Here is a 24,653-nt window from a genome sequence, read left to right as displayed (position 1 = left end):
AATCTTTAAAAAAAAAAAGACTGAGGATCTGGTTAACTGATGCACTAACTTGAGCTAGTACACAATAATTAAATTGCTGCTTATAAAACAAAATTAAAAATAAATACAAATACATATACAACTGAAAAATAATCAAGAAATAAATTTACATTAGTGACATTTTAAGACCTAAACAGCCTACGGAGAAAAAAGATTAAGAAGAGGCACAAAAGTTAACAGGGACTATCTGAATTGTGGCAATATATATTAACCTTTTTGTCTCTCCTCTTCTTCTTTCTCATGAATTTGCCATAGTATATATTAGTGATGTTTTAGAATGAATAATCAAAGTACTTTTTAAAAAGCTAACAGGCTAAGTATCTACATAGCAGAAAAAGACCAAAGAAAATGAAAACCAAGAATGAGAAACAGAAACAATGACAATGAAAACACTTCTCATAAAAATTGTTATCAGCTACTTGCTTATGTACGATCACACGATGGTTTTCCAGAGTTGTGTTTGCTGTGATTTCAATTTTTTCCCTAAATATTATTTTTGGAAACAAAGTTAAAAAAAAAACCCAACCCTTAGAGGGTATTTCTTACATGTTAATAATAGCATATGGAAGTTTCAAAGAGAAGGGTGAAAACTTCTAACACAGAAGAGAGAAACAGGAAAGAAAATACGAAACAGGGCAAACTTACCTAAAGCACTGTCAAGGAGAAACACTTTCTGAGTCACAACATTAGAGACTACTCAGACACAGAATACAAATGTAAACAAAAAAATTTCAAAAGAAAGAAGTGGGATATGAGGTGTACTCAAACTATATGAAGAAGATTTTATATATACACATATACATAAACAATATTTAATAAGAAGAAAACATTTTGGGAAATAACATGATAAAGTCTATCTCCTTTGTTTTTATGAGACTGCGTACAATTTTCAAAAGAGCCAATTAAAAAAAAAGCTGGAAAACTACAATATTCTAGAAATAGTCTTAGAAATAACAGGGCAAATTCATGAACACAGAGATCTGTAAAGAACTAAATTATGTGGACAGCCAAATGAATGCAGCTTAGAATGGTATCAACATCACCACTAACCAATCTTTTCAAAATGAGGTTCATCATCACTTGAGAACACTCATGGAACTTCATGCACATCATACAGCCTAAGTAGATGGATATTCTCTCTAGGGCCTAAGAAAAGTTTTTTCATTTCCAAAGTCTGGTGCTAGTACTATGAATCAGAAAACAAGCAAACAAACAAACAACCCCCCCAAAAAAAAACCCCCACCTGATTTTCTAAAGTATGTGCCAATGACAGTACTTTCCCGTCACAAACGGCAAGGCTGTTGGGAGACGGTACTGACTGTACATAGTGTTACACTGCAGCACTGAAACAAGTTAAAATAAAGAAAACAATATACTGTTCAGGGATAATAGACAGGCCCTGTTTCTATCAGATAAGGAATATTTTTTAAAACATGGGTTTTATTGTGTTTCTTTATATTTGGTTGCTCCGTTTCTATAGCAAGTACAATACCAATGACTCTTATCAATGGTTAAGAGAAGAAATTGTAACTTTCCCCCTTTGCAGCCCTGGCACTTCAGAGGCCAACACTTAAATAATATATGCTACATCAATAAACAATAATCACAAAGCCAGTTAGGTCAAAATTCATCCACTGACAATGAAGGTAATGTAAGAGTTCTCTATTATTTTCTTTAAAATACAAGTATCTACACACACACTTATAATATGACCATAACATATAGGTACACACACACACACACACACACACACACACAATCATCCTGAAAGGTTTCTAGCAGTTTCGGCAGAAATAAATCCTTATCTGAATTAATGCATAATGACATGTCTTCCAAAGGGGTTTTTACCCAATGCTTCACAAAAGCACAAATTAACATGTGACCTCCTACATCAATGACACTTAAGAAAGGGTTATTATAAGTCTACAAAATCATCAGCAAAGTAGAGCAAAAAGCAATGTTAAGGTCCTAAGTAAGAGTAACTAAAATTAAATTTAAAAATCAATTTCATTGACAACACTGTCAACAACAGATTTATGTACAAGACATCTATACTAAAACTAGAAAACACTGCTGAGAGAGATATTAAGGAAAGCCTATATAAATACAGAGATATACTGATGAACAGGAATTAAGATGTCAGTTCACTCCACATTAATATATAAATTCAACACGTTCTCAATCATACTCCACTAGTTTTTAAAATTTTTTAATTTATTGCTCTGACTGGCGGGGCTCAGCTGGTTGGTCATCGTCTTGCAGAGTGAAAGGTTGTGGGTGTGATTCCAGCTCATGGCACACGCCTGGGTTGTGGGCCTGGTCACCAGCTGGAGTGTGTGCAAGAGGCAACCGGTCAATGTTTCTCTCACACATTGATGTTTCTCTCCCTTTCTTTCTCCCTCCCTTCCCCTCTCTGTAAAAATAAATAAAAAATATTTAAAAAATTTTTAATTGTATTTATTAATTTTAGCGAGAAAGAGAGAGAAAGACACCAGTTTGTTGTTGCACAAATTTATGCATTTGCTGGTTGATTCCTGTATGTGCCCTGACCCTGCAACCTTGGCCTATCAGGATGATACTCTAAGCAACTCAGCTACCTGGCCAGGATTCTGCTATTTTTTTCAAACAAGTTAATTCTAAAATAGAAATAAAAATGCAATGCTACATGCAAATGTACGATAAACCTACAATTTTACTCGTTTTTTTTTACTTAATGTAACCTATATATTCTTGACAAGAAAATTCCATTAATACACATGTGAGAAGAAAGAAAAATATAATCTTTACATATCTCTTCTAAAGTCTAACTATTTTGCCAAGTTGAATCAAATTCAAACACTGAGGCAAGTTTTTTTTCTTAATTTCAACACTTCTGTAAAGAAATTAGTATCTAGTTAGTTCTGTATTAATGAAGAATGGATTCTGCTAACCAGTGAAATCTTTCCTGTTTGAGATCCCTACCACCACCTAAATGATGACTACTTCTTCTTCTTTATTATTATTATTTTTTATTTTGAACTATTTATTTATTTATTTATAAAGCAACTTAACTCTGCCATTGGCTCCAAGTAATCCAAGAGGCCCTACCATGATTTCTTTTATGTAAGTCTTGCTGACCATTCTGTGCCTACAGAAAAAGCTGGAACTTTACTTGCCAAGAGAACCAACCATAACTATGGGCCTCAGTCTTCAATCAATAATTTGGTTTCATTCATTCACTGATCAAAAAGCCAGGAGCAATCTGGTATGCCCAGGAGGTCTGAGGGTTTGAGTGGATCCAAAGATACTCATAAAATGACACTGCTGCTGTAGTCCAGTCAGAAAACTAAGTTACATGTACTCAGAGAGGAAACGCGCTTCAGTGGAACAGCACGGGCCTCGTGTTAAAAATCCCAACTCCAGACTCCCATTTTCAGCTATGATGGACTACCAAGGACTGCACTTTATCACTTGCCATAAAAAAGGAAAAAACGACATAGTACGTGAAACAATTACTTTGGGAAACAGGCAATGAAAGACTAACAGAAGGAAAACAAATGAGATAAGCTTTACAGCCGCCCTCGTTTTCTGCCTGGAAACAATTTCCAGACTGAGTCCAAGGAGGGGTAATTCAAACAGAGTCAGACTAGCTGAATTGAGGAGACAGAGATGAGAGCACGGAAGGCCAAGGCAGCTAGCTGGAAGGGCAGATTTCTGACAAGGAAAGGCCAAACGATGGAAAAAAGCTCTAGAAATCTGCATAAAGTCTGCTGAGTACTGAGTTATATGCCCATATGGTGAAATTTCACAAGGCTGGCCCAGAAATGAAACAAAAGCTAAACAACATCTGAAGTACACACAACGTTTGAGGGTGTTCAAGCTCCCACCAGGATGGAAGGAAAGCTCTCCCTGGGGCATTTAGTGGGCATTCAGCTGGGATTCCCAAGGGGGTCATGTCCTAGTAGTTAAGGAACCATCCCTGGCGTGAATGCTGCCTTGGATCTTTCCTAAGGAGCTTTTAAAAGGCCTTGATAGTGACCCAAAAGTCCAAGATTTTTTGCAGCGTGCATTTAATCAAAGTCCAACACTTTAAAGGAGATAACAAAAGCAAAATCCAGCCACTTAGCAACGTAACACAATATTACATAAAAAAAATTACTGGACTACTTGCCAAGAGGCAAAATGTCTCTTTAATAGGAGAAAAATTGTCAATAAAACAGACTAAGAAATGACAGGAAAAAAATGAAACTACTAACAGCTATTATAGCTATTATAACTATGTACAAGTATTTAAAGGAAAACATGTATATAATGACATGAGAAATGGGCAATGCAGAAAAGAACAAAATGGAACTTGTACAGATAAAAATATAATACCTAAGGTAAACATTTTATTAGGTAGGATTAGCAGCTTATTAGACCTACATTAGAAAAGACAAATACCATGTGATCTCACCTATAACTGGAACCTAATGAACAAAACAAACAAATGAGCAAAATAGAACCAGAGGCATGGAAACAAGGAACAGACTGACAGAGACCAGAGGGGAGGGAGGAGAGGGAAAACGGGGGGAAGAAGGGGAAAGGTCTAGTTAAGGAACATGTATAAAGCACCCATGGTAATGGATAACAGTGTGGGGATTGACTGAGGGAAGAGGGGCAGGGGAGAGCAACGGAGGAAAAACTGGGACAACTATAATGAAACAATAAAAAAAGGAAAATACAAAAAAAATAAATTAGTGTTCACAATATACATATATAAAAAATCAGTGAACTCTTGAAATAAAAGTATAGCTAATAAGATGTAAAAATAGCAAAATAAAATACTAAAAAAAGGCAAGAAAAGAGGAATAAAGAAACAGAGAAGAGACTGGATAAACACACAGCAAAATGACAGATTTAAACTCAATGACAGTAGGTAGTGCCTGAGACAGTTCCCAGTGATCCCTACCCTCTGGTATTTACTACCTTTTAGAATGCTCTCCCCTTGAGTAATTTTTTTCTAATCAATAAAATTGGCTGATGTTGAGGAAATGTTACAAAGAATTGTTACTCTGTCCTGCCAGAGTGGACTTTCTCTTACTGGCTTTGTTAAAGTCAGCTGTCATGTTGGAGCCCCCCACCCCCGCCCCACTGTGATGAGGAACTCAGTGTCCAACAGCTCTTAAGGAACTGAACCTCACCAAGATTAATGTAAGTTTAGAAGTAGATCCTTCCCCAGTGGAACCTTCAGATGAAACTCCAGCCTTGGCTGACACAAATGCAAGCTTGCAAGAAACCTTGAGGCACAGGTACCCTCTTATCAGGGGTGTCCAACCTTTTGGCATCTCTGGGCCACATTGGAAGAAGAATTGTCTTGGGCCACACATTAAATACAAAAACACTAATGAAAACTGGCAAGCAAAAAAAAGATTTTCAGTAAATTTATGATTTTGTGTTGGGCTGCATTCACAGCCATCCTGGGTCACATGTGGCCCGCGGGCTGCAGGTTGGACACCCCTGCAAGCTGTGCCTGAATCCCAGACTCACAGAAATTGTGAGGTGATAAATGGGTCTGTGTTAAGATGCTAAAGGAATGAAGTCATTTGTTACACAGAAATAGAGAACCATTGCAACAGACGAAACAATTATTGCCTTGCAATTGAAAGACAGAGATTGTTGGGCTAGTTTCAAAACACAAAGATCGAGCTCTATGATTTCTAAATAAAATGTACTTTTATATAAAGGTACAGATGGGTTAAAGATGAAAGCTGGGAAAAGATTTATCATGCAATGCCAAACATAAGAAACTTAGAAGGGCTACATTACTATCAAAGAAAACTTTAGAAGAAGAATCAAGAAGAATCATTACCAAGGACAGAGGAACATTTCATAACGTAAAGGGCTCAATTCATCAAGAACACATAACTTCAAAATACAGGAAGGAAAAAACAATACTGAAAGGAGAAACAAGCAAATTTAATAGTAGTTGAGGTTTTCAACATACCTCTAAGTCTTTGACAGAACAAGTAAAAAGAAAATAGTAAAGATATATAAGACTCGAACAACTTTATAAGCCAGCTAGACCTAACTAACATTTATCTCATCCTTAAGGATACATGAAACATTCATGGTCATTTATGAAAGGTACACATTTTCATGAGAAGTATACCTTAAATAGTTTTAGTGTAATAGGAGAATAAAACAAAAATCAAAGTACAGTTGACCCTTTAACAATGTGGGGATAGGGATCCTATATCCTATGCAGTTGGAATTCACATGTAATTTAAGTTGGCCCTTTGTATCTGTGGGTTCCCAACAGAGGATCAGAAATTTGATCCATGGTTGGTTCAATCCATGATGTGAAACCTGGGGACACAGCCAGCCAACTATATATTTTTGGGGGAAAAATCCACATATGGTGGACCTGCATAGTTGAAACCTGTGTTGTTCAAGGGCCAATTATACTGTCTAAAACCACTAAAATCCAAAATTTACAGTTTAGGAATAAGTTCTTGAGTTTCTTTAAATTTCACTTTGTTCAGTCCTAACTTGATCTGACTGGGGTTAAGTTAAATTTCTTTACGTGGAAAATTCTCAAAATTATAATATTTATTTGGGTATCCAAATAAAATCTTCAACTTTTCAAAGCTGTAAGTATTTCATTTCTGTTGAGAGTTCAGAAAGCACTCAGCAATCACTCAGCTACTCTGCTTCTATGCACAAATAAACAAACAAGCACACAATTATGCAACCAGAGATTTCACTGGTTTATCAGTGAGTTGTTATTTAACTAAATTCCATTTAGTTGAAAACTGAAAAGATTAGCTAATAGAAATAGACAGCAAGGGCTAGAAAAATCTATGTTAGAAGAACAGACTGTTAGAAAAGTAGTACTTTCTCATATTAAGAGCATGCCTAGTTTAAGTATCACTTTGCATTCTTGGCCTGAGAAAACAATAACATAAACATTTATATCTTTTTCACCATACATATTTTATACATCACTCAAGAGCCACACAATTTTTAGTACATTCAATAACTATTTGTGATCAGTTACTAAGCAACTTACTATTTCACATTTGTATCCATTTTATTTTACTAAGAAATCTCTGAAACATCCTGGGTTTCTGACAGGTTATTAAAATATATGTAATAAAACAAGTTTTATTTTTACTACTAATTTTGAGAGGCTTGGTTGAGATCATATGTCAATTTACTTGCCTGTGTCCTATTTTTAAATTTGTTCAAAATGTATTATAATCCTATAACAGAATGACGTCAAATCATAAGAAATTTTTCATTGGGAAGATCTCTTTCATTTAATAGGACTAACTCACTGAAAAGAAACATGCAAAGAAGGAAACAAACCATACACGATCTCCAATAAATCGGACTCTTCAAATGAGGAACGCTATTAACCTCTGGAACGTCATACAGGCCACTCACAAGACTTCAGACTGAGACGACCATGAGGCTGCGGCATTTAAGGCCAACTATAAACCAAATAAGCCCTAATTACCCATTTCCTTAAGTTGTCCAGGCTCCAAATCTCTTGGGTTGTGTCCTTCTCATTTATTTTTAGGAGGGTATTCTTTTTTTTTTTTTTTTAACAAATATATAATAATACCCAGTAAAATATTTTTAGAGAATTCAGATTAACTGAAGAACAACTTAAGATCTGCCCCCATCCCCAATAAGCTTAAACCCTCGTCTAAACAACTGCCATCACACCAAGACTTCACAGAATACTCTACAACACTGGAATGGCTTCTGTTGTCACATATAACAAAGGTCACTGTGAAACAAGTGGTCATAAACACATTTTAATGTATGTTTGTTTTTTAGAAGATCATTTCTGAATTTAGTTAATTTTCTTGTTAAATAATTGGGTTAATAGTGAAAAAATTAATTTAGATATGGTTATGGCATAGATTTCCTCAAATCAAAAAGAAAAAAGAACTTAAAAGACAATTCAGAACAAGAAATATTTCAACATAACAAATAACTGTTTTATGACTTCAAAATACCAAAAGTCTTCTGTATAGTACTTATCATACACATCAAATGCCTTAAAAGAGTCTCAGCAACCATACCCACTATCTTAATCTCTTCAGCACAAGGATATAAGGAGAAAAATCTGTAAATTAGTCCTCGATGACAGAGGGTTTGTTTAGGAGTTTACCAAATAGAATGACCCTGCTGGAATTCCCTCAAGCGGCCTGTGAAAATGTCAGAACAGAGTCTGTTTTGGAGGTCATAGTCCCCAGAGAACTCTGAGTTTTGGCCTGTTTGTCTTTTCACATGCTTTAATATTTGAAAATCATTCCTTGTAGACACTGACTGATGCCCAGGGAATGCTAGGATTGTGGGAACTGGCAGTACCAACAAGAGAGACAAACTTCATGGGAAATCAGTGCCTATTACATTTGCCCTCTCAGCTCTCATCAGATAAGTTGCTCTTCAAATGTTATAAAGGTACACAGTGGGACATTTAAACTGCATGTCACTCTGACGTCTTTAAAAAGAAATACTTGTGGAAAATGGGAGCAAAAATTACTGGGACTATTGAAAGCAACACTAAGTTATAAAATACCATGGCAGAACCCTGAAAAACGATATTCACTTAGTATGAACTGAAATGTTGCATTCTGAAAATATACTCACAAATAAAAAAGTTACAGTGTGCTAATTATATGCTCACACTGTTCTAAATACTTGACTTACATGAACTCAGTTTAATCCTCATAGCAACTCTAAGAAGTATGACCCCCATTTTGCAGATGAGGAGTTGAGGTAAAGGGAAGATATCTGATTTGTCTGAATTCACATAACTAGTAATGCTGTAGCTGGAATCCAAACTCACACAGGGCGGTGGCTCCAGAATCGGCGCGCTCCACCATAGTGCAGGCTGCCTCCTTCATGGAATGTTCACATCACACATGCAGTGCTGAGTAACTGTAACATGTCCTAATAATGTGCTAGTTACTATAAATGCTTTATTTCCTTTAATTCCCCCAACAACCTGTGAGGCACAACTCGCATGACTCCTATTTACAGACCAGAGCTACAGGCTGCCTGTGAGCTGACACCACACATCTAGTGCAGGGGAGCCAGCGCTGGGCTAGGCTCTGCAGTTCTCTTTCTCTAAGACCGGGTTCTTCTTCCTCTCAGTCCCCTGCAAGAACCATCTCTACATTAATTTTCTGTAGACAGCTGAAGGAATTACTTTCAAAGATCTATGTGTGCAACATTTTTATGAGACTATAGTACATTTTTAATTGTCTATGTTGTATTAGAGGCTTCAAATCTAAGAATTATTTTAAGGTAAGAAATGTAATGATCATTCAATAGATGTTTTCTAACAATAAAAAGTATGCCTATTTCCACTCTTGAATTTTTTAATACTTTGTGAGAAATGAATATTCTGATATGGCAAACTTTTCTTTCCTATAACACATGGTGTGATTTGATCAAGCAGTCCAACTTATATATTTCTTAACTGATACGTCGGGATCAAGGCTTCTGTCAAAGAGGGTCTCCTATTTGGTAGCTACAAATCTCAAATCTGCAGAATGCTGACAAATTCTAACAGTTGTTAGTTTTTAAACTTAGCCTACAAGAACCAATGGCAAGTTGTGAATCAGACTTTTTACTTTTCTTGTTATACCTTTATCAAACAGAGGTCATATGTCAAAAATTTACCATATTTTTCAAACTATAAGATGCACCTAGGTTTTAGAGGAGGAAAATCGGAAAAAAAAATTTGAAGCAAAAAATGTGGTAAAATATTTAATAACATATATAACATAATATATCACCAATGTAAATGTAAGCCACAATCGGACTATAAGACACACTCCCATTTCCCCCCAAATTTGAGGGGAAAAGTGTGTCTTATAGTCCAAAAAATACGGTAAGTTGGTGAAACAGACACCCAACTGTTAACATTTTCTTAATGAAAGTAACAACATAAACAACAAGAAAAGAACATGAATAATGTGACCTCAAAAGAAAAAGCTAAAGTACTGTCTTTTAATTGACAGTTGAATGCTATTATAAAAATATTAACACATACCTTCCAACCCTTGAAAACTATAAATAGAAAAATACTGCATATTCTAAATTTAAATATTGCATATTAGATACATTATTTTGGGGAATAACTCAAATTTATTCATTTCTCTTTCCTGTTTAGTGTGGCGGAAAGTCTGACTGATTGCACAAGCTCGCATGTGTGTTTAATAATTTATCTGTGAGGAACACATTAAACAGTGACATGACTGATTCCTATGGCAAATTCCATCGGTTAACTGGAAGTTATCTTCCATTCTTTCCATTTCTGCTGCCCAACGAAGGGCACAAGGCAAAAGTGATGAGATATAAGAACACATGATGTGACGAGGGAGGGCAGCCAGAGAAAGACACATGGGCTGAAAGCTACCACATGGATATTACAATAAGCATACCGTGACACAGAGAGCGTCTGAGACTTACCCATGCTCACAGACTGAGTCAGCAGAGGAGACTGGAGTCCTGACTCCCAAAAGACTACACTTCCTGTTAATAATAGTGAGGGCAGCAGGTGAGGGTAGCCAACAGTATGGAATAATTTAAAGGGGTTAGAAAAATATTGCGTGTGATACTTACTAATTAGTCTGGGTGATTATTAACTACAAACCCAAGAAAAAATTCCAATACATTTGTCATTCCAATATATTTATCTTGTTGCTTTCTGCCACAATATTACTTTCTAAAAAAAAAATAAAAAAGGAAGAAAAATAATTCTGGATCACTTTTTCCCAGTACACTCCCTATATTTATTAGGCATTTATAGAGTTATGGTAGAAAGCAAGTACCCAGTATGTATCCTTTCGCTTCCTTTTTAACTAGAAGAGGAGGAGACTATGGTTGGGTTAGATGGCAGATGTAAGTAAAAAGAGTACTTACTTAATTTTAATACAGTCTCTTGGCCCAGCAAAGGGTCTGATTCAATAATTCAATTGAAAATTAACTATTCAATTCCAAGTAGCCCTAAGGCGCTAGGGGGTTATAGTTGAGTAATACATATATATTTTTAAAGATTTTATTTATTTATTTTTAGAGAGAGGGGAAGGGAGGTAGAAAGAGAGGGAGAGAAATATCAGTGTGTGGTTGCCTTTCACACACCCCCTACTGGGGACCTGGCCCACAATCCAGGCATGAGCTCTGACTGGGAATCGAGCTGGCAACCCTTTGGTTCACAGCCCATGCTCAATCCACTGAGCTACACCAGCCAGGGCGAGTAATATTTAATACCTAATTATATTAGGTTGGCCAAAAAGTTTTTTTTTCCCCATAAGGTGGCTCTAGTAGCACTTAGTTGTCTTTAGATTCATTTGAAACAATCTTGTTAGATTTTATTGTGACAGCTGTCATATCAGCGTGCATTTAAAAAAAAAATCAATATTGGTGAATTTAGGTGTAGCCATTTTAATATTGAAGATGGAAGAAAATAAGCAAAACTTTTGGCATATCATGCTTTATTATTTCAAGAAAGGTAAAAACGCAACTGAAACGCCAAAAAAGATTTGTGCAGTGTGTGGAGAAGGTGCTGTGACTGATCGAGCGTGTCAAAGGTGGTTTGCGAAGTTTCGTGCTGGAGGTTTCTTGCTGGATGGTGCTCCATGTCGGGACGACCAGTCAGAGTTGACAGGGATCAGAGTGAGACAGTGACTGAGAACAGTCAGCGTTACACCAGGCGGGAGACAGCGACATTCTCAAAATACCCAAATCAATAGTTACTTTTGAAAATGAAAAATGTGTCTTTTATTTTATGGAAAAGACTACACAGACTTTTTGGCCAACCCAATACTTTGTATATTACCTTTTAAAATTGCTCCCTGAGAAACAGGAGACTATTAAATAATAACAAATTAGCTTAATAAATAATAAAGTAGTTTCCATTTATTCACTGGTCCAATGTCTAATATAAATCACACGGTGAACTCCAGTTTTATGAAAATTATCTCAAATAATCTATATAAGAAATAATGTACTTCTATGACTAGTAACTGTAGAAAAGCTTTGTAAAAATTTTACAGTTTTTATAAATTTAACACTACGTGGCCTCGTGTTGGATGACTTGCAGATAACTACATTCTGAATCTAACTTTTAATATAAATATATTAATTGCTGACACCCTAAGGGAATTTTGGCAAGAGGATACAATTTAAAGACTGAATAAATAACTCAAAATGAGGCTTCAGGATGCTACATAACTGGGCTTATGGTCTTGCTGATGCACTTTTGAAAGTGTAAGCTTCATCTACCCCCTCAGCAGTAACAGAAGCACTCCTATGTTAGCGTTCTGAACATGCCAGCTACAAATGGAAGACTGTACATCAACGCTCACCCCCCTCCCTCCCTCAGCACACACTGCTTGGGTGTGTTCAGCAATGCACTGAGGCAAACTAAATCCTCAGTAACAGAAAAACTATCTAAATAAGAAACCCAGAGTACCAAAAAGAAGGTGGACAGGGCTGCAGGTACTCACTTACATTGTGAAACAAAACATGCTATTTAATAGCAGACTTTATAAAGCCTATTGTGAAGGATAGCACCTCACCTTTAAGCTACTTATGTGGCTTCTTTTTCATTCGGAAAGGGTTCAAGAGATTGTCACAGACAAAAACAGTGTGAGAGCTGCCACAATTAATCAAGAATTTCATTAGCAGTTGTCAGGAGGTTCACAATTGGCTTTTAAACTTTATAATTGTGGATGGTATAAGTCCTAAAGCCAAATTTTCAAAAAATACTGAAAACCAAAAAAATTATACTTAAGGAGTACATATTTCTGTTTTGTCTAAATATTCTTAAGTAACTCCTAAAAACAGAAAAAGAAATTATCTAAGTGTATCAGAATATTTATATCTTTAAGAATTATTTTAAATATTCAAGCTCCTAAATATGTTAATAGTAAAGCCAATCACAAGACAATTTTACAGAAAATTATTCATTTCTACTACCTCCAGTTGTAAAAAGGGAAAGCAAAAATCCATAGTTCCCTGCCTTGGCTATTTACCCTCTTAATTATTTCTCTCCCATTAAGAATTTTATGCCTGGCTGTTTCCTCCAGAGAAAAATAGTTACATTTTCTCTTTCCCTTACCAATCTCCATTAGGCCGTACCAGCTCCTGTACATTCTAAGGAACAGGGTTGTGCTCAAGACACACTCATCACTTTTGTACATTCCCGAACACCTGGACTGCCAGCGAGCGTAACAGGATAGTGAGTAGTGGGGAAATGTTTTCAAAGTAAAACACAAAGAGAACTGTGAAACAGTTCACAGTGAAAACACTGTGAAAATGTACCATTTATTTTCTATGGAACAATAGGAGCAGGCTTTCGGGTTTTTTTGTTTTGTTTTGTTTTGTTTTTTTTCCTGGGTTCCATGGCAAGGCAAAATTTGTCTGATGGCAAATGTATTAATATCAGTACTGGATCCAATACAAACAGCCACCTTGTGTTCCCTTGTATGGCAACAGACTTTTGAATAAATTATTTTCTCTCTAGTAAGTGATCATTTTGGAATAGAACAAGAGATGGTCTAAAACTGTTCAGTATAATAAATTCAATGGATGGAAATCTTAAGAAAAAAAGATTTCAAGATGGGACTATACAAAAACCTAACAACTATAGTAACTAGTAATACCAACATTTAAGAATAACAAATAAGTCTCTCCTCTTCACTGAGGCCTACAACATGCTGACGATTTAACAGTAAATACAGTTTCAAAAGTTCAGTTAATACAGGAAGAAGAAGGGGCAAATGCTTATTTTCCACATACGTGACACCACTACTTACAGCTGGCCTGTGGTGTGTGGCCGTGTTACCATGACTGAGCCTTATCTTCAGAGACATACCAAGAAGTACTGAAATACCAAACAGTTTTACAAAAGGGGAATCTATGTCAACTTACCCACTTACTATAAGATACTGCTGGCGATGACTTAGCTTAAATTCACCAACCAGCATAGATTAGTCTTGCAACTGGCCTCATGAACGAAAGGCTGCTTCTCACCATCTCTTCTAGGTGTGGGCCTCAGCAAACGGGCCGCAGCTCTTTCCAGTATGTTGTTTCCATCAACTTTGCCTTTCCCTCCTTCCACAAAACTACATTCACTTTATGTGACCTGAGCTTCTCCCATTTAAACAATAAAAGAGCTAACTGTCCCCTTGACTGATTCCCCTTTTATTTGCACCATCTGAAGGAATGGTAATATTGAAACATGAAAATGAGGCTACTGTGTGTATAAAATGTCAAAACAAAGCTCAATATCCCAGTGTACGCATTGTCTTAGTAAAGGTACATTTATGTGTTCCTGTATATCTACTTTCTTTTACAAAGGATCCACTTGTTGAGAAGAGGTAGTTGTCTAAATGGCTGCCTTACTTTTGAAGTGCCACCAACTATACAATTATTTTGGCCACGTTCATGGGTAAAGGAAAATGCTAGCTTATCTTTACTAAACATTTTCATGTTTACTCCAGTGGTGGAAATATTTTACCACTCCACTACTGCCGACATAAGTATTAGTAACAAATAAGGGGAGATTTGCCCTGACCAGTGTGGCTCAGTGGGTTGGGCATCATTCTGCAAAGCAAACTGTCACCAGTTTGATTTCCGGTCAGGGAACATTGACTGGGTTGCAGGTTTGGTCCCCAGTTGGGGCACACAGGAGAGGCAACCAGTCAGTGTTTATCTCTCACATCAATGTTTCTCTCCCTCTCTTTCTCCCCCCTCCCCCTCTCTCTAAAAATAAATAAAATCTTTAAAAAAAATAAGGGGAAATCCTGGAATCATTACTTAAATGTCAACTTCATGTTCCTTGTAAAGTTTATATATAAACTATTTGGTGATATAATCCTTCTACATGCTAAGCCCAAATTGAAATGTCTTCATTTACCCCAAAAAGAAAAGAATTCTAAAGTGAAATTCAAAAACTTACGAATAACAATAAGACACAATATTTTAGAAAATATCTAAATCTGATTATCTCAAAATAGCTAAACCATACTTTTTATTAATTAATTTTGAGGCTAACACCTACATTTTGTATATGACATGATTTAAACATGGCATTAAGAAGACCTAAAAAATGAATAAGAAGCTTGAAAAAATCATTAAGGTAAGAAAGTTATGGCTCTACTGTTTACATATTATTTGATGTGGTTCTACTATACTCACACCAATGTATGAAAAAACCTAGATTTCTGATAGCTGTACAAGGATTCCATTTATGCTTTGTAACATATATGCAAATTAAGCTAATATATCATAAACCTAAAATTAGTGTATGCCTAAATATAAGGTAAGGTTTTTAACTTCCTGAGTCACTTGTCAGAAAAAAGGAGATCCTCTCTTATCAGAGTCTTTACACAGTATCCCATATTATGAGACGCTCTTTCATTTAGTTAATAATAAACAAAAAAGAATTTGAGGAAAACACATTAGCTATGGAAAACAATATGGAGGATCCTCAAAAAATTACAAATAGAGTTACCAAATGGCCTAGCAACCTCTCTTATGGGTGTCTACTAAAAAAAATCTGAACACACTTATTTGTAAAGATATATGTACCCCTATGTTCATTGCAGCACTATTCACAGTGGCCAACACATGGAAACAACCAAAGTGTCCTTCTATAGATGACTGGATAAAGATGTGGTACGTATACACAATGGGATACTTCTTAGCCACAGAAAAGATGAAATACTGCCATTTGTAACAACATGGTTCAATCTTGAGAATATCATCCTAAGTGAAATAAGCCAGGCAGGAAAAAGTCAAGAATCATATGATTTCACTCATATGTGGGATATAAAACAGAGCAAGTAAGACAAATGAACGAACAAAAACTCATAGACACAGACAACAGTATGGCGCTTACCAAAGAGAAAGGGGGCTGAGGGAGAGGTGGTAAAGAGAGAAGGGGGTCAAACATATGGTGACGGAAGGACATTCAACTTTTGGTGGTGAACACAGAATGCAATGTACAGATCATGTATCACAGAATTGTACACTGAAACCTATATGATTTTATTAACCAATGTCACCCCAATAAATTTAATGTAAACATTTTTAAAAATTTACTTCATTCGAAGCTGCTTTTAGGAGATTTACAGGTGTATCTTAATAAAATCAGAAAAAAAAAGTGGGAGGAAAAAAATCAACACATTTAATATTTCTATGTTATAACCTTAAAATTCAAAGTGTTGGATATTGTTACAAAGACTTTCAAAACTGCTTTTAGAAAGTCATCGAATACTATTCTCTCAGAAAGGACACAAGTTAACAGTTGCCAATTCTGGGGAAGTAACTGGGTAGTTAAGGGATAAGACTGGTAGGGTGACCTACTTTTTGCTGTGTACCCATTTGTACACTTTAATTTTTAAACTGTGTGAATATAGAATGTTACTACTCAAAAAAGGATTAAATTCAGAAACAGAAACTACATAAAATGTTATAATCAACCAGAGATCAAACATGAGTAATCATGAATATACAACTATAGAGATTATGAATATACAACTATAAGACACATACAAAAAAAACCCCCAACACACCAACCCAGCCCCACTGTTTTGTGAATGGTACTTGTAGTTTATACATAAAATCTTCAGTGTTAGATCATACATGTGTTCAGAAACTGCTGTAACTCAAACAAAAGAGACAGAAATGAAGATGCACCCTGGATTTCCATGCTAGATACATAATACAAAGGGGTTCTACTGATGATAAAAAACACTACAAAGATTCACGGACAAAGTTTGAGCAAGATGATTTTATGAAATATGAGTGGCTAAAGCAATCCTTCTATATTATTGCACGGCTTCATAAAATGTGACTTAAATTATATGCATGTACCTAAATTAATAAATTAAAATTTTTATGATTTCATCTACCTTTCTAAAAGCTTATGAGGGGAGACTACCTTATATTCGAGCTTACCTTATATTCAGGCATACATATTCAAGAAAACATTCTTGCAAAAGAATGTGGTAATAAGCTGGACTGAGTAGATCCCCAGAGAGCAGAAACTTATTTACATACTTCACTTCTCTCCTCTCCTACATACGAGGGAGGGACCCCACCAAAAAATGGATTTTATTTATAAAAAACTGTGTATTTATTCTTACATGTTTAAAGTTCAGTCACCTTCAAAGTACTCTCCATTTGATGCAATATACCTATTGAGACGTTTTTTCCACTGCTCAAAAACAGTTGGAACTTGTCAATTTTGATACTTTTTAGTGCTTCTGTCATTTTTTGTTCACCTCTTCCACATCAGCAAAATGTTTCCCTTTAAGGACATTTTTCATTAGGTAAACAAAAAAAAGTTGCTCGAGGTGAGATGAAATAAATGGTGGGGGCCACAGGGGTTATGCCATTTTGGGTCAAAAGCTGATGAACACTCAGCTCAATGTGGGCAGGTACACAAGTAAATCACTCATCATGAAGTGGGCAAACACATTGAAAGAGTCTTCAAAATAAAATTCACTGAAGCCAAACGCAGCCTCTCACAGCAACACCAGCTGGTACACTGTTACAGATGGGTTCCTAGAACACTCACCTAGCAAGGGAAGCCTGTACTGTACTACAAGGGGCCTGTTCTCCAGAAGATAATTCCAGTTTTTGGGGGGTCGCCCCTCATATGACCATTCTCTTGAGCAATTGTATATTTGGGCAATTTTATATCTGTTCAATTTTCTTTTGGCAGATAAAAATTTGAACATTATCATACTGATCCAAGTGTACTGTGTAAATTTGATCACATTTAGTCACGTTTCATGAAGTGTGGTTATTCTCTCTCGGCCACTAAGATAAAGCTTGGCCTCTAATTGATAGAAGGTTCTAAAGCCATCACCTGTCAACCACAACCTCATGAAGGCTTTGACAGCATCTTAGCCAAAATATTGCTGTATTATCAACTGAACTGCACAAGCATTGTGCCTAACACTATAAGATACATGTATCAGGTATCTTATTTGAAGGGAGAACAGTTATATTCCAAAGACATGTACTAAAGAACTAAGAATAGCAGCATATACCTTTTATCCATTTGCCTGAATAAGAAAGGCCAATACTTTAAAGAATTGGGAAATAGAACCCAGAAAAATAGGCAATAAGATAGTACATATGGAAGTGTTCTACAGGAAAATAGTTTTATTTCTTTTGGCATTTAAAAAAATATAAATTTGTGAATATAAGACTCATCAGAACTGAGGAAAGCACAGTAAATCTGGTTGAAATTCTTAATTCTGTACTTTTAATATGCACACTTAGTGTGTCTGTAAATTTTAATATTTTATATTTCTTAGTTTTTATAAGTATTAAGAATAAAGTATGTATCACCTCTCTCTATTCACTTACATTAAAAATTGGCGGCGTTTGTTTTTTGGAAACTCTGGGACGCCTCTGTGATCAATGAACATTTCCTGAACAGATGGCAAAGAAATAGAGACTGCTCATTTTGTATACAAGGAGGAGTCAAAGGCGGACAATATGGCCATTTCCAATACCCATTAACATAAAAAAAAATCAAATAAAACGCTCTTGCTTTCTTAGTGATTGTTAAGATAGTGCAAATTTTGCCAATTCTGAAATTAAGTTGCAACACATTGGAGGCAGGGAAATTGGGAGGATAATCTATTTAAATCCACAATCTGTTTTCAGGAGAATCAGCACAGGATGAGACCTTCCAGCACCATTCTAGCACGACATCTTCTGCCTGTATTCAAAGAATTGAATCTAAAACTTATTTTCAAAGATAACGTTGCTACCAAAGATGCTGGGGAAATAATGGAAGAATGGGATGGAAAGTGAAATTCTGCCTGTTACTCAAAACTAGCCAGTACCCCTATGAGGTTCTCTCCTCTGTGACAGACTGTCAAATGCAACTGGCAAAAAAAAACCCCAACAAACAAAACCTACCAAAGAGAAATAAAGTAGGCTCACAAAGAGGTAAGTCTTTAAATTGAAATCCCCACTGCACGTGCTGAAGAACTCACCATTCTTCCTTTCGTTCAGAGGGGGCAAGTACTGACTGGACTGCAGGGAAAGTTCCTGGAATTCGTGAGCAACGGCTTCACTTTGAGGACTTGGAGCGAGATGGGCTAAAGGTCCCAATTCATCCTCGGTGTCTAGTGTCCCTGTGTGATCCATTGTGCTCCAGGCACTGGCAACAGGGAGGACGAGACAACTCTTAAACGTGGTCTGTTGAAGAGTCTGTCAAAATAAAGAATGTGTAAGTATGTGGTACATTTATTTTTCTCAATTTGTACAAAAGTATTAAAATGGAATCTTTTGGTTCTAGTTCAGGTTCATTGTTGTATGACAATTGGCCTCTCTGGACCTCAGGTTCCTTGTACAACACACAGGAATGTTTCCCAACTAAAAACTGTATAAATAAAGCTGAAAGTATTCTGTACAATTTTTGTATAGTATCAAGAAAAGTTATAGCTATTGGCGTCATTACTTAAAGATTTTAATGCACCCTAAAATGGACAAAACTAATACTGATGAAAATAAAAAAGTAGTCTGGCTTGAAAATCTACCTTAATTGCTACAAACTAACCTGACCGATAGAAAAATCAGTACCAAAAATGCCCAAGAAACAGTTCAGGGGCTGAGTAGTGGGCAGCGAGAAAACCGTTACTGAAAGCTAGAAGGATGGCGGTCCATATTTCACAATGGCAAAATATTTGACAGGACTGCTGCCTACTTAGGAGCATTTCATACCACAGTTCGTTTTCCGTAGTCGTCTATTGCTGGACATTTGAGTTGTTTACAGTCTTTGCCTATTAGAAGTAAAGATGCCATAAATATTCTTTTATAAGCATTTATATGGATATATGCTTTCACTTCTCTTTGGTAAATACCTAGAAATGAAATGGCTGGATCTTATGGCAGCTTTATGTTCAAATTTTAATGAAACTAACTTACTCTTTTCCTAAGTGGTTGTGCCATTTTGCACTCTTACCAGCAGTGAATGAGAGTTCCACTTGCTCCACTTTCTAACTAACCCTTGATTACGGTCAATCTTCTTTATCTTATTTACCTTAGTGGGAGTGTAGTGGTATTTCATTGTGGTTTTAATTTGCATTTCCCTAATGATGTCGAGTGTCTTTTAATGTACTTATGTGCTATCTATATATCTTTGGTTAAGTATCTGATCAAATATTTTCATTTTTTAAATTAGGTGGGGTTTTTTATCATTGTTTAAAGAGTTCTTCACATATTCTGGACAAAAATCCTTTATCAGATATGTAGTTTACAAATATTTTCTCCAAGTCAGGGGATTATCATTCTATGTTCTTACTAGTGTTTTGTAAATAACAGATAAGTTTTTTATTTAATTAAGTCCAATTTATTATTTTTTTTCTTTTATGGATCATGTTTTTAGGATTATAGCTAAGAAAACTTTGATTAACCCACGGTCACAAAGATAATCTCTTATGTTCTAGATACTTTATAGTTTTATTTTATATTTAAGTCTACAATCTACTTTGGGTTAATTTTTATATATGTTGTGAGATCTGAATAAAGGGTTAGGCTTTGGGGGGGTTTTTTGGCATAAAGATATGTGATTGTCTCAGCACCATTTGTTGAAAAGGTTAAAATCTTTTCTTCACTAAATTGTCTTTGCCCTTTGTTGCAGGTCAACTGACCATGTGTACGTGAATTGATTTCTTGACTCTATATTTCGTTTCCAGAAAGGAGATCCACAAAGAAGCAGCCCATAAGTTCTGTAAATAAACTCAGCCCAAGCCTCCAGCTGACCCCTGTGTACATGCAGGGCAAATTCCCAACAGCCAGATGAAGGCAAAAAGAACAGAACTGAGATGTCAGCTGGTGTTCACATTGGAAAGATGGAGTTTGCAAAAGTGAGTTCAGCAAAGTTAACTGCCTGTTAAAGTAAAACAATACATTTCAGAGGGAATCTTACTGAATATAGTTTCTTGTAACTGTGCATCCAGAATTCCATACCCAACAAAAATACCCTTTAATAGTGAAGGCACAATTATCACCACCAGACACATAGTACAAGAAATGCAAAAAGAATTTCTTTAGGCTAAAGTGTAGTGTTATCAGTAGAAACTTGGATCTTAGCATTGAAAAGCATCAGAAACAGTAAACATATAGATAAGTACCAAAGACTAGTTTTTCCTCTGCATTTCTTTAACATTATAACTCAAAGTAAAAATTATAACACTGTTATGGGGTTTATAATATATATAGATACAGTATATATGGCAGTTATAACAAAGGATGGTGGAGGGTTGACGGTATAACAACATTCTTACATGTCTATACATTGTATTAAAAAGTTGTACAATTTTAACTTGAAGTAGCTGAGAAGGTTGTATACTATAATTCCTAGAGCAACCATTAAAAATATACAAATATTTTTAGCTAAAAAGCCAGAAGGGAAATTAAAAGAAATTCTAAAAATACTGAATTAACCTAAAAAGAAAGACTAGAGAAACAAAAAATAGGCAAATCAACAAACACAGTAAAATAGTAGACCTAAATCCAACCTTATCAATAATTATATTAAATAGAAATGAATTAAGCACTATTACTAAAAGACAGAGATTGACAGAATGCATTTTTAAAAGCCTCACAATGTATTACGATGAGTGACATACTTTAAATACGGGGATATAAATAGGGTGCAAGTGAATGGATAGAAAAAGACAGGTCATGCAAACTAAAAGCCCAGGAAGGCTGAATGTCAACAATACTTGTTAGAGAAATGAATATGGATGCCAAATGACTTATTTTGCTAGGGAATATTAAAATATAATATGACTTTTTGAAATTTTTCACAACTAAGAATTTTCTTTTCAAATTATTTATTCATTTAAAATATGTTCACAGTAAATTAATTCTAAGCTGTACGTACCATAATGCCTTATAATGGCAAGATGTACAAACTCTGACATTAGTGCTAATAATTTCAAAGATCCTTTATTTTATTTTATTATATTATATTTAATTCAATTTAATTTTTTTGGTTCCAATGAAGCTTTTTTTTAATTGTTGTTCTATGGGAGTTGTCCCGGTTTTCCTCTGTTGCTCTCCCCTGCCCTGCCCACCCACCACTCCCACAGTCAATCCCCACCCTGCTGTCCATGTCCATGGGTCATTTATACTTGTTCTTAACTAGGCCCTTCCTAGGCACAAAATTTTAAAGTATTTCCATGCAATAGTATCTGTTCTTCATATTGAGTAATTTTTCCCAACCTATTATTCCTTGGCATTATGCTCACCTTAAACTCCCACACATCTCTTCAAATTAAGAAAATTATAAGGTAAAAAAATCTCTATAAAAAGTAGCAAAAGGAAATGAGTGTTAAGTCTATTCAGAAATTCTACTACCAAATTTGCAAACTATCACTTAATCTCTTAACTGCTTTTTCTTTTGAAATTGAAATCCAACATCAAACATAAAGAAACACTGTCCAATAGTCTCTGTTTGAGATATTTTTCGAAATGGCATTAGAACAAAATTTTTTATTGGATCATCATTTAGTTATTAAAGTAAAACAATCAGCTTTAACTAAACTGATAAAATATTAATTTGTCTATAACTGACAAAATAATATCAATGTAACATCTTACATATCCCAGTAACATAACTTCATTCCAAAATGAAACTGATCAAACATTTACCTAGCACCGGGTCAAAGCGCAGCACAACTCTGGTAAGATCAACCTGGGATGTGGCTTCTGCTCGCCAAGCAAACCACTGTGTTGCCAGACACTGTGCTTAGAGACGCAACACACAAAACCGGAAGAAAACAATAGGTACCCCGCTTTGTTTATCTATTGATTCACTCATGGTTTTTTTTCCTGAATGGAATCAAGGTGACACCAATAATGATCTTATATTTAAAAAGATGTTAGGCAATAACAGGCTAAGACAGTCCCCAAATCAGTGCTAACATTTGATTTGAGTCAAATGAAGACCCAAAGCAAATCTCTTTGCACTGTACTTTTTTGCTCATAATGACTAATTTACATGAAATATTAGTAAATAAAGTGATTTATAATCACTGTTATATTAAAAATACTAAATAATAAAGGAATTCAAAGAATGTCAATATCGAACTACAGAAGCTTAATGTACAATCAACCAAATGCAGACAGGTAGGAGATCCAAACACACTAAAAAAAAAAAAAATGTTTTAGCAACAAAACTCTTGTCTCTGGCCTTTAAAGCTCCCCTGAATTACAAAGAGAAAAATACCTGCCTAATAGCCAGTAAAAATAAATTTCTAAATTCAAAAAACATAAAACTTGTATTAAAAATTTCAAAGACAAAATCTTCCACACACACAAAGTAATTCCCCACATTAGATGAGTATTTACGATTAAGTCCTATGATCAAACAAGTTGAAAATTCCATATTAAACGCACTCTGGAGAAGCAGGACTTTGTGTCATTGGGTTAGGTAAACTACTGATGTCAACCCTGTGTTATTTTATGTTATCTGTTCTCCTTCCAGAGCTCCTGCTGACAATTTGTTAAACACCTAACGTTAGAGTTCAAAATTTAATATAAAAACAAACTCTTGTCAACTGTATATACAAAAATATTTTCTTAATAATATATTGTTGCCCTGACTGGGTTGCTCACCTGGTTGGAGCATCATCCTATACACCAAAAGGTTGTGGGTTTGATTCCCAGTCAGGGTGCACACCTAGTTTGCAGGATTGATCCCCAGTCAGGGCACTTACAGGAGGCAACCAAGTAATGTTTCTCTTTCACATTAATGCTTCTCTCTCTCTCTCTCATCAATATAATATATAGTATTTTATTGGGTGAGGATTAAAACATAATAATATATTTCTGTACTGTCTTCTAAATAAAATTTCTTAAGGGCATCAAGAATTCAGGATCAAATCTGTTTATATTTTTGAATAAATGACATTCACCTCCCAGTTTTAAAACTGGGGAAAAGAAGAATTGCAGAGATAAACAATTTATCTGATTTGTCCAATATTCAGTTTTAATAAACGGGATGGAACCAGAAAAATCAGAGTTCTAAAATTAAATGTTTCTATAATATATAAATATTATTTCATTACATACTACTTTTCCTTAACTCTTATCATGCAAAGTATTTTTGTTCCCCTATATTTTTCTAATTTAATTGCTGGTTTGATTACTTGAATGTTCTTATATTTCAAAAGACTATATAAGTTCACTGACTAACAGAATATTTTAGATAAAAGACATCTTAGAACCAAGGTCTAGTATAAGTGCTTCTCAACCTTCCTCACAATATGATAATCACTTGAGGGAAAAAATAATCCCTGATAGGTGGGGGCCAAGGGGGAGTATCTGCAGAGATTTTTGATACAATTGGTCTTGGATAGCGTGATTCTGACGTGTAGCCAGTGTTGAATAGGAGTTTGCAGTTGCAGGCACAGAAGTTTTTCTCATCCAACTATAGTGGCATAAGAAGTTATTACCAAGTGTAGGGGCCAGTGTAAAAAGGGCATAACATGGAGGGTCAGAAGATAAGACTGGTGTGGTAAATTGAAGCACAACCGTGGAGGAATGGGGACTCTAATAACAGTGATATGATCAGATTGATATTG

At 35.3% G+C, this 24,653-nt stretch overlaps 1 protein-coding gene across 6 annotated transcripts in view; it reads right to left on the bottom strand.

Moving 5' to 3' along the window:
• Positions 1-24,653, bottom strand: part of MRTFB (myocardin related transcription factor B) — a 293,387-nt gene that overhangs the window by 123,677 nt on the left and 145,057 nt on the right. For all 6 annotated transcript variants that reach the window (XM_053929332.2, XM_053929333.1, XM_053929322.1 and 3 more), the window contains one exon: positions 19,053-19,269. In XM_053929332.2, coding sequence (XP_053785307.1) covers positions 19,053-19,206 — 154 coding nt within the window. In that variant the 5' untranslated portion in view covers positions 19,207-19,269. The remainder of the gene's footprint in view (positions 1-19,052; positions 19,270-24,653) is intronic.

Source organism: Desmodus rotundus, chromosome 1 (assembly GCF_022682495.2).
Source record: "Desmodus rotundus isolate HL8 chromosome 1, HLdesRot8A.1, whole genome shotgun sequence".
NCBI lineage: Eukaryota > Metazoa > Chordata > Mammalia > Chiroptera > Phyllostomidae > Desmodus > Desmodus rotundus.
Note: the sequence above shows the minus strand (reverse complement) of the source record. Positions and strands in the feature narration are given on the sequence as shown.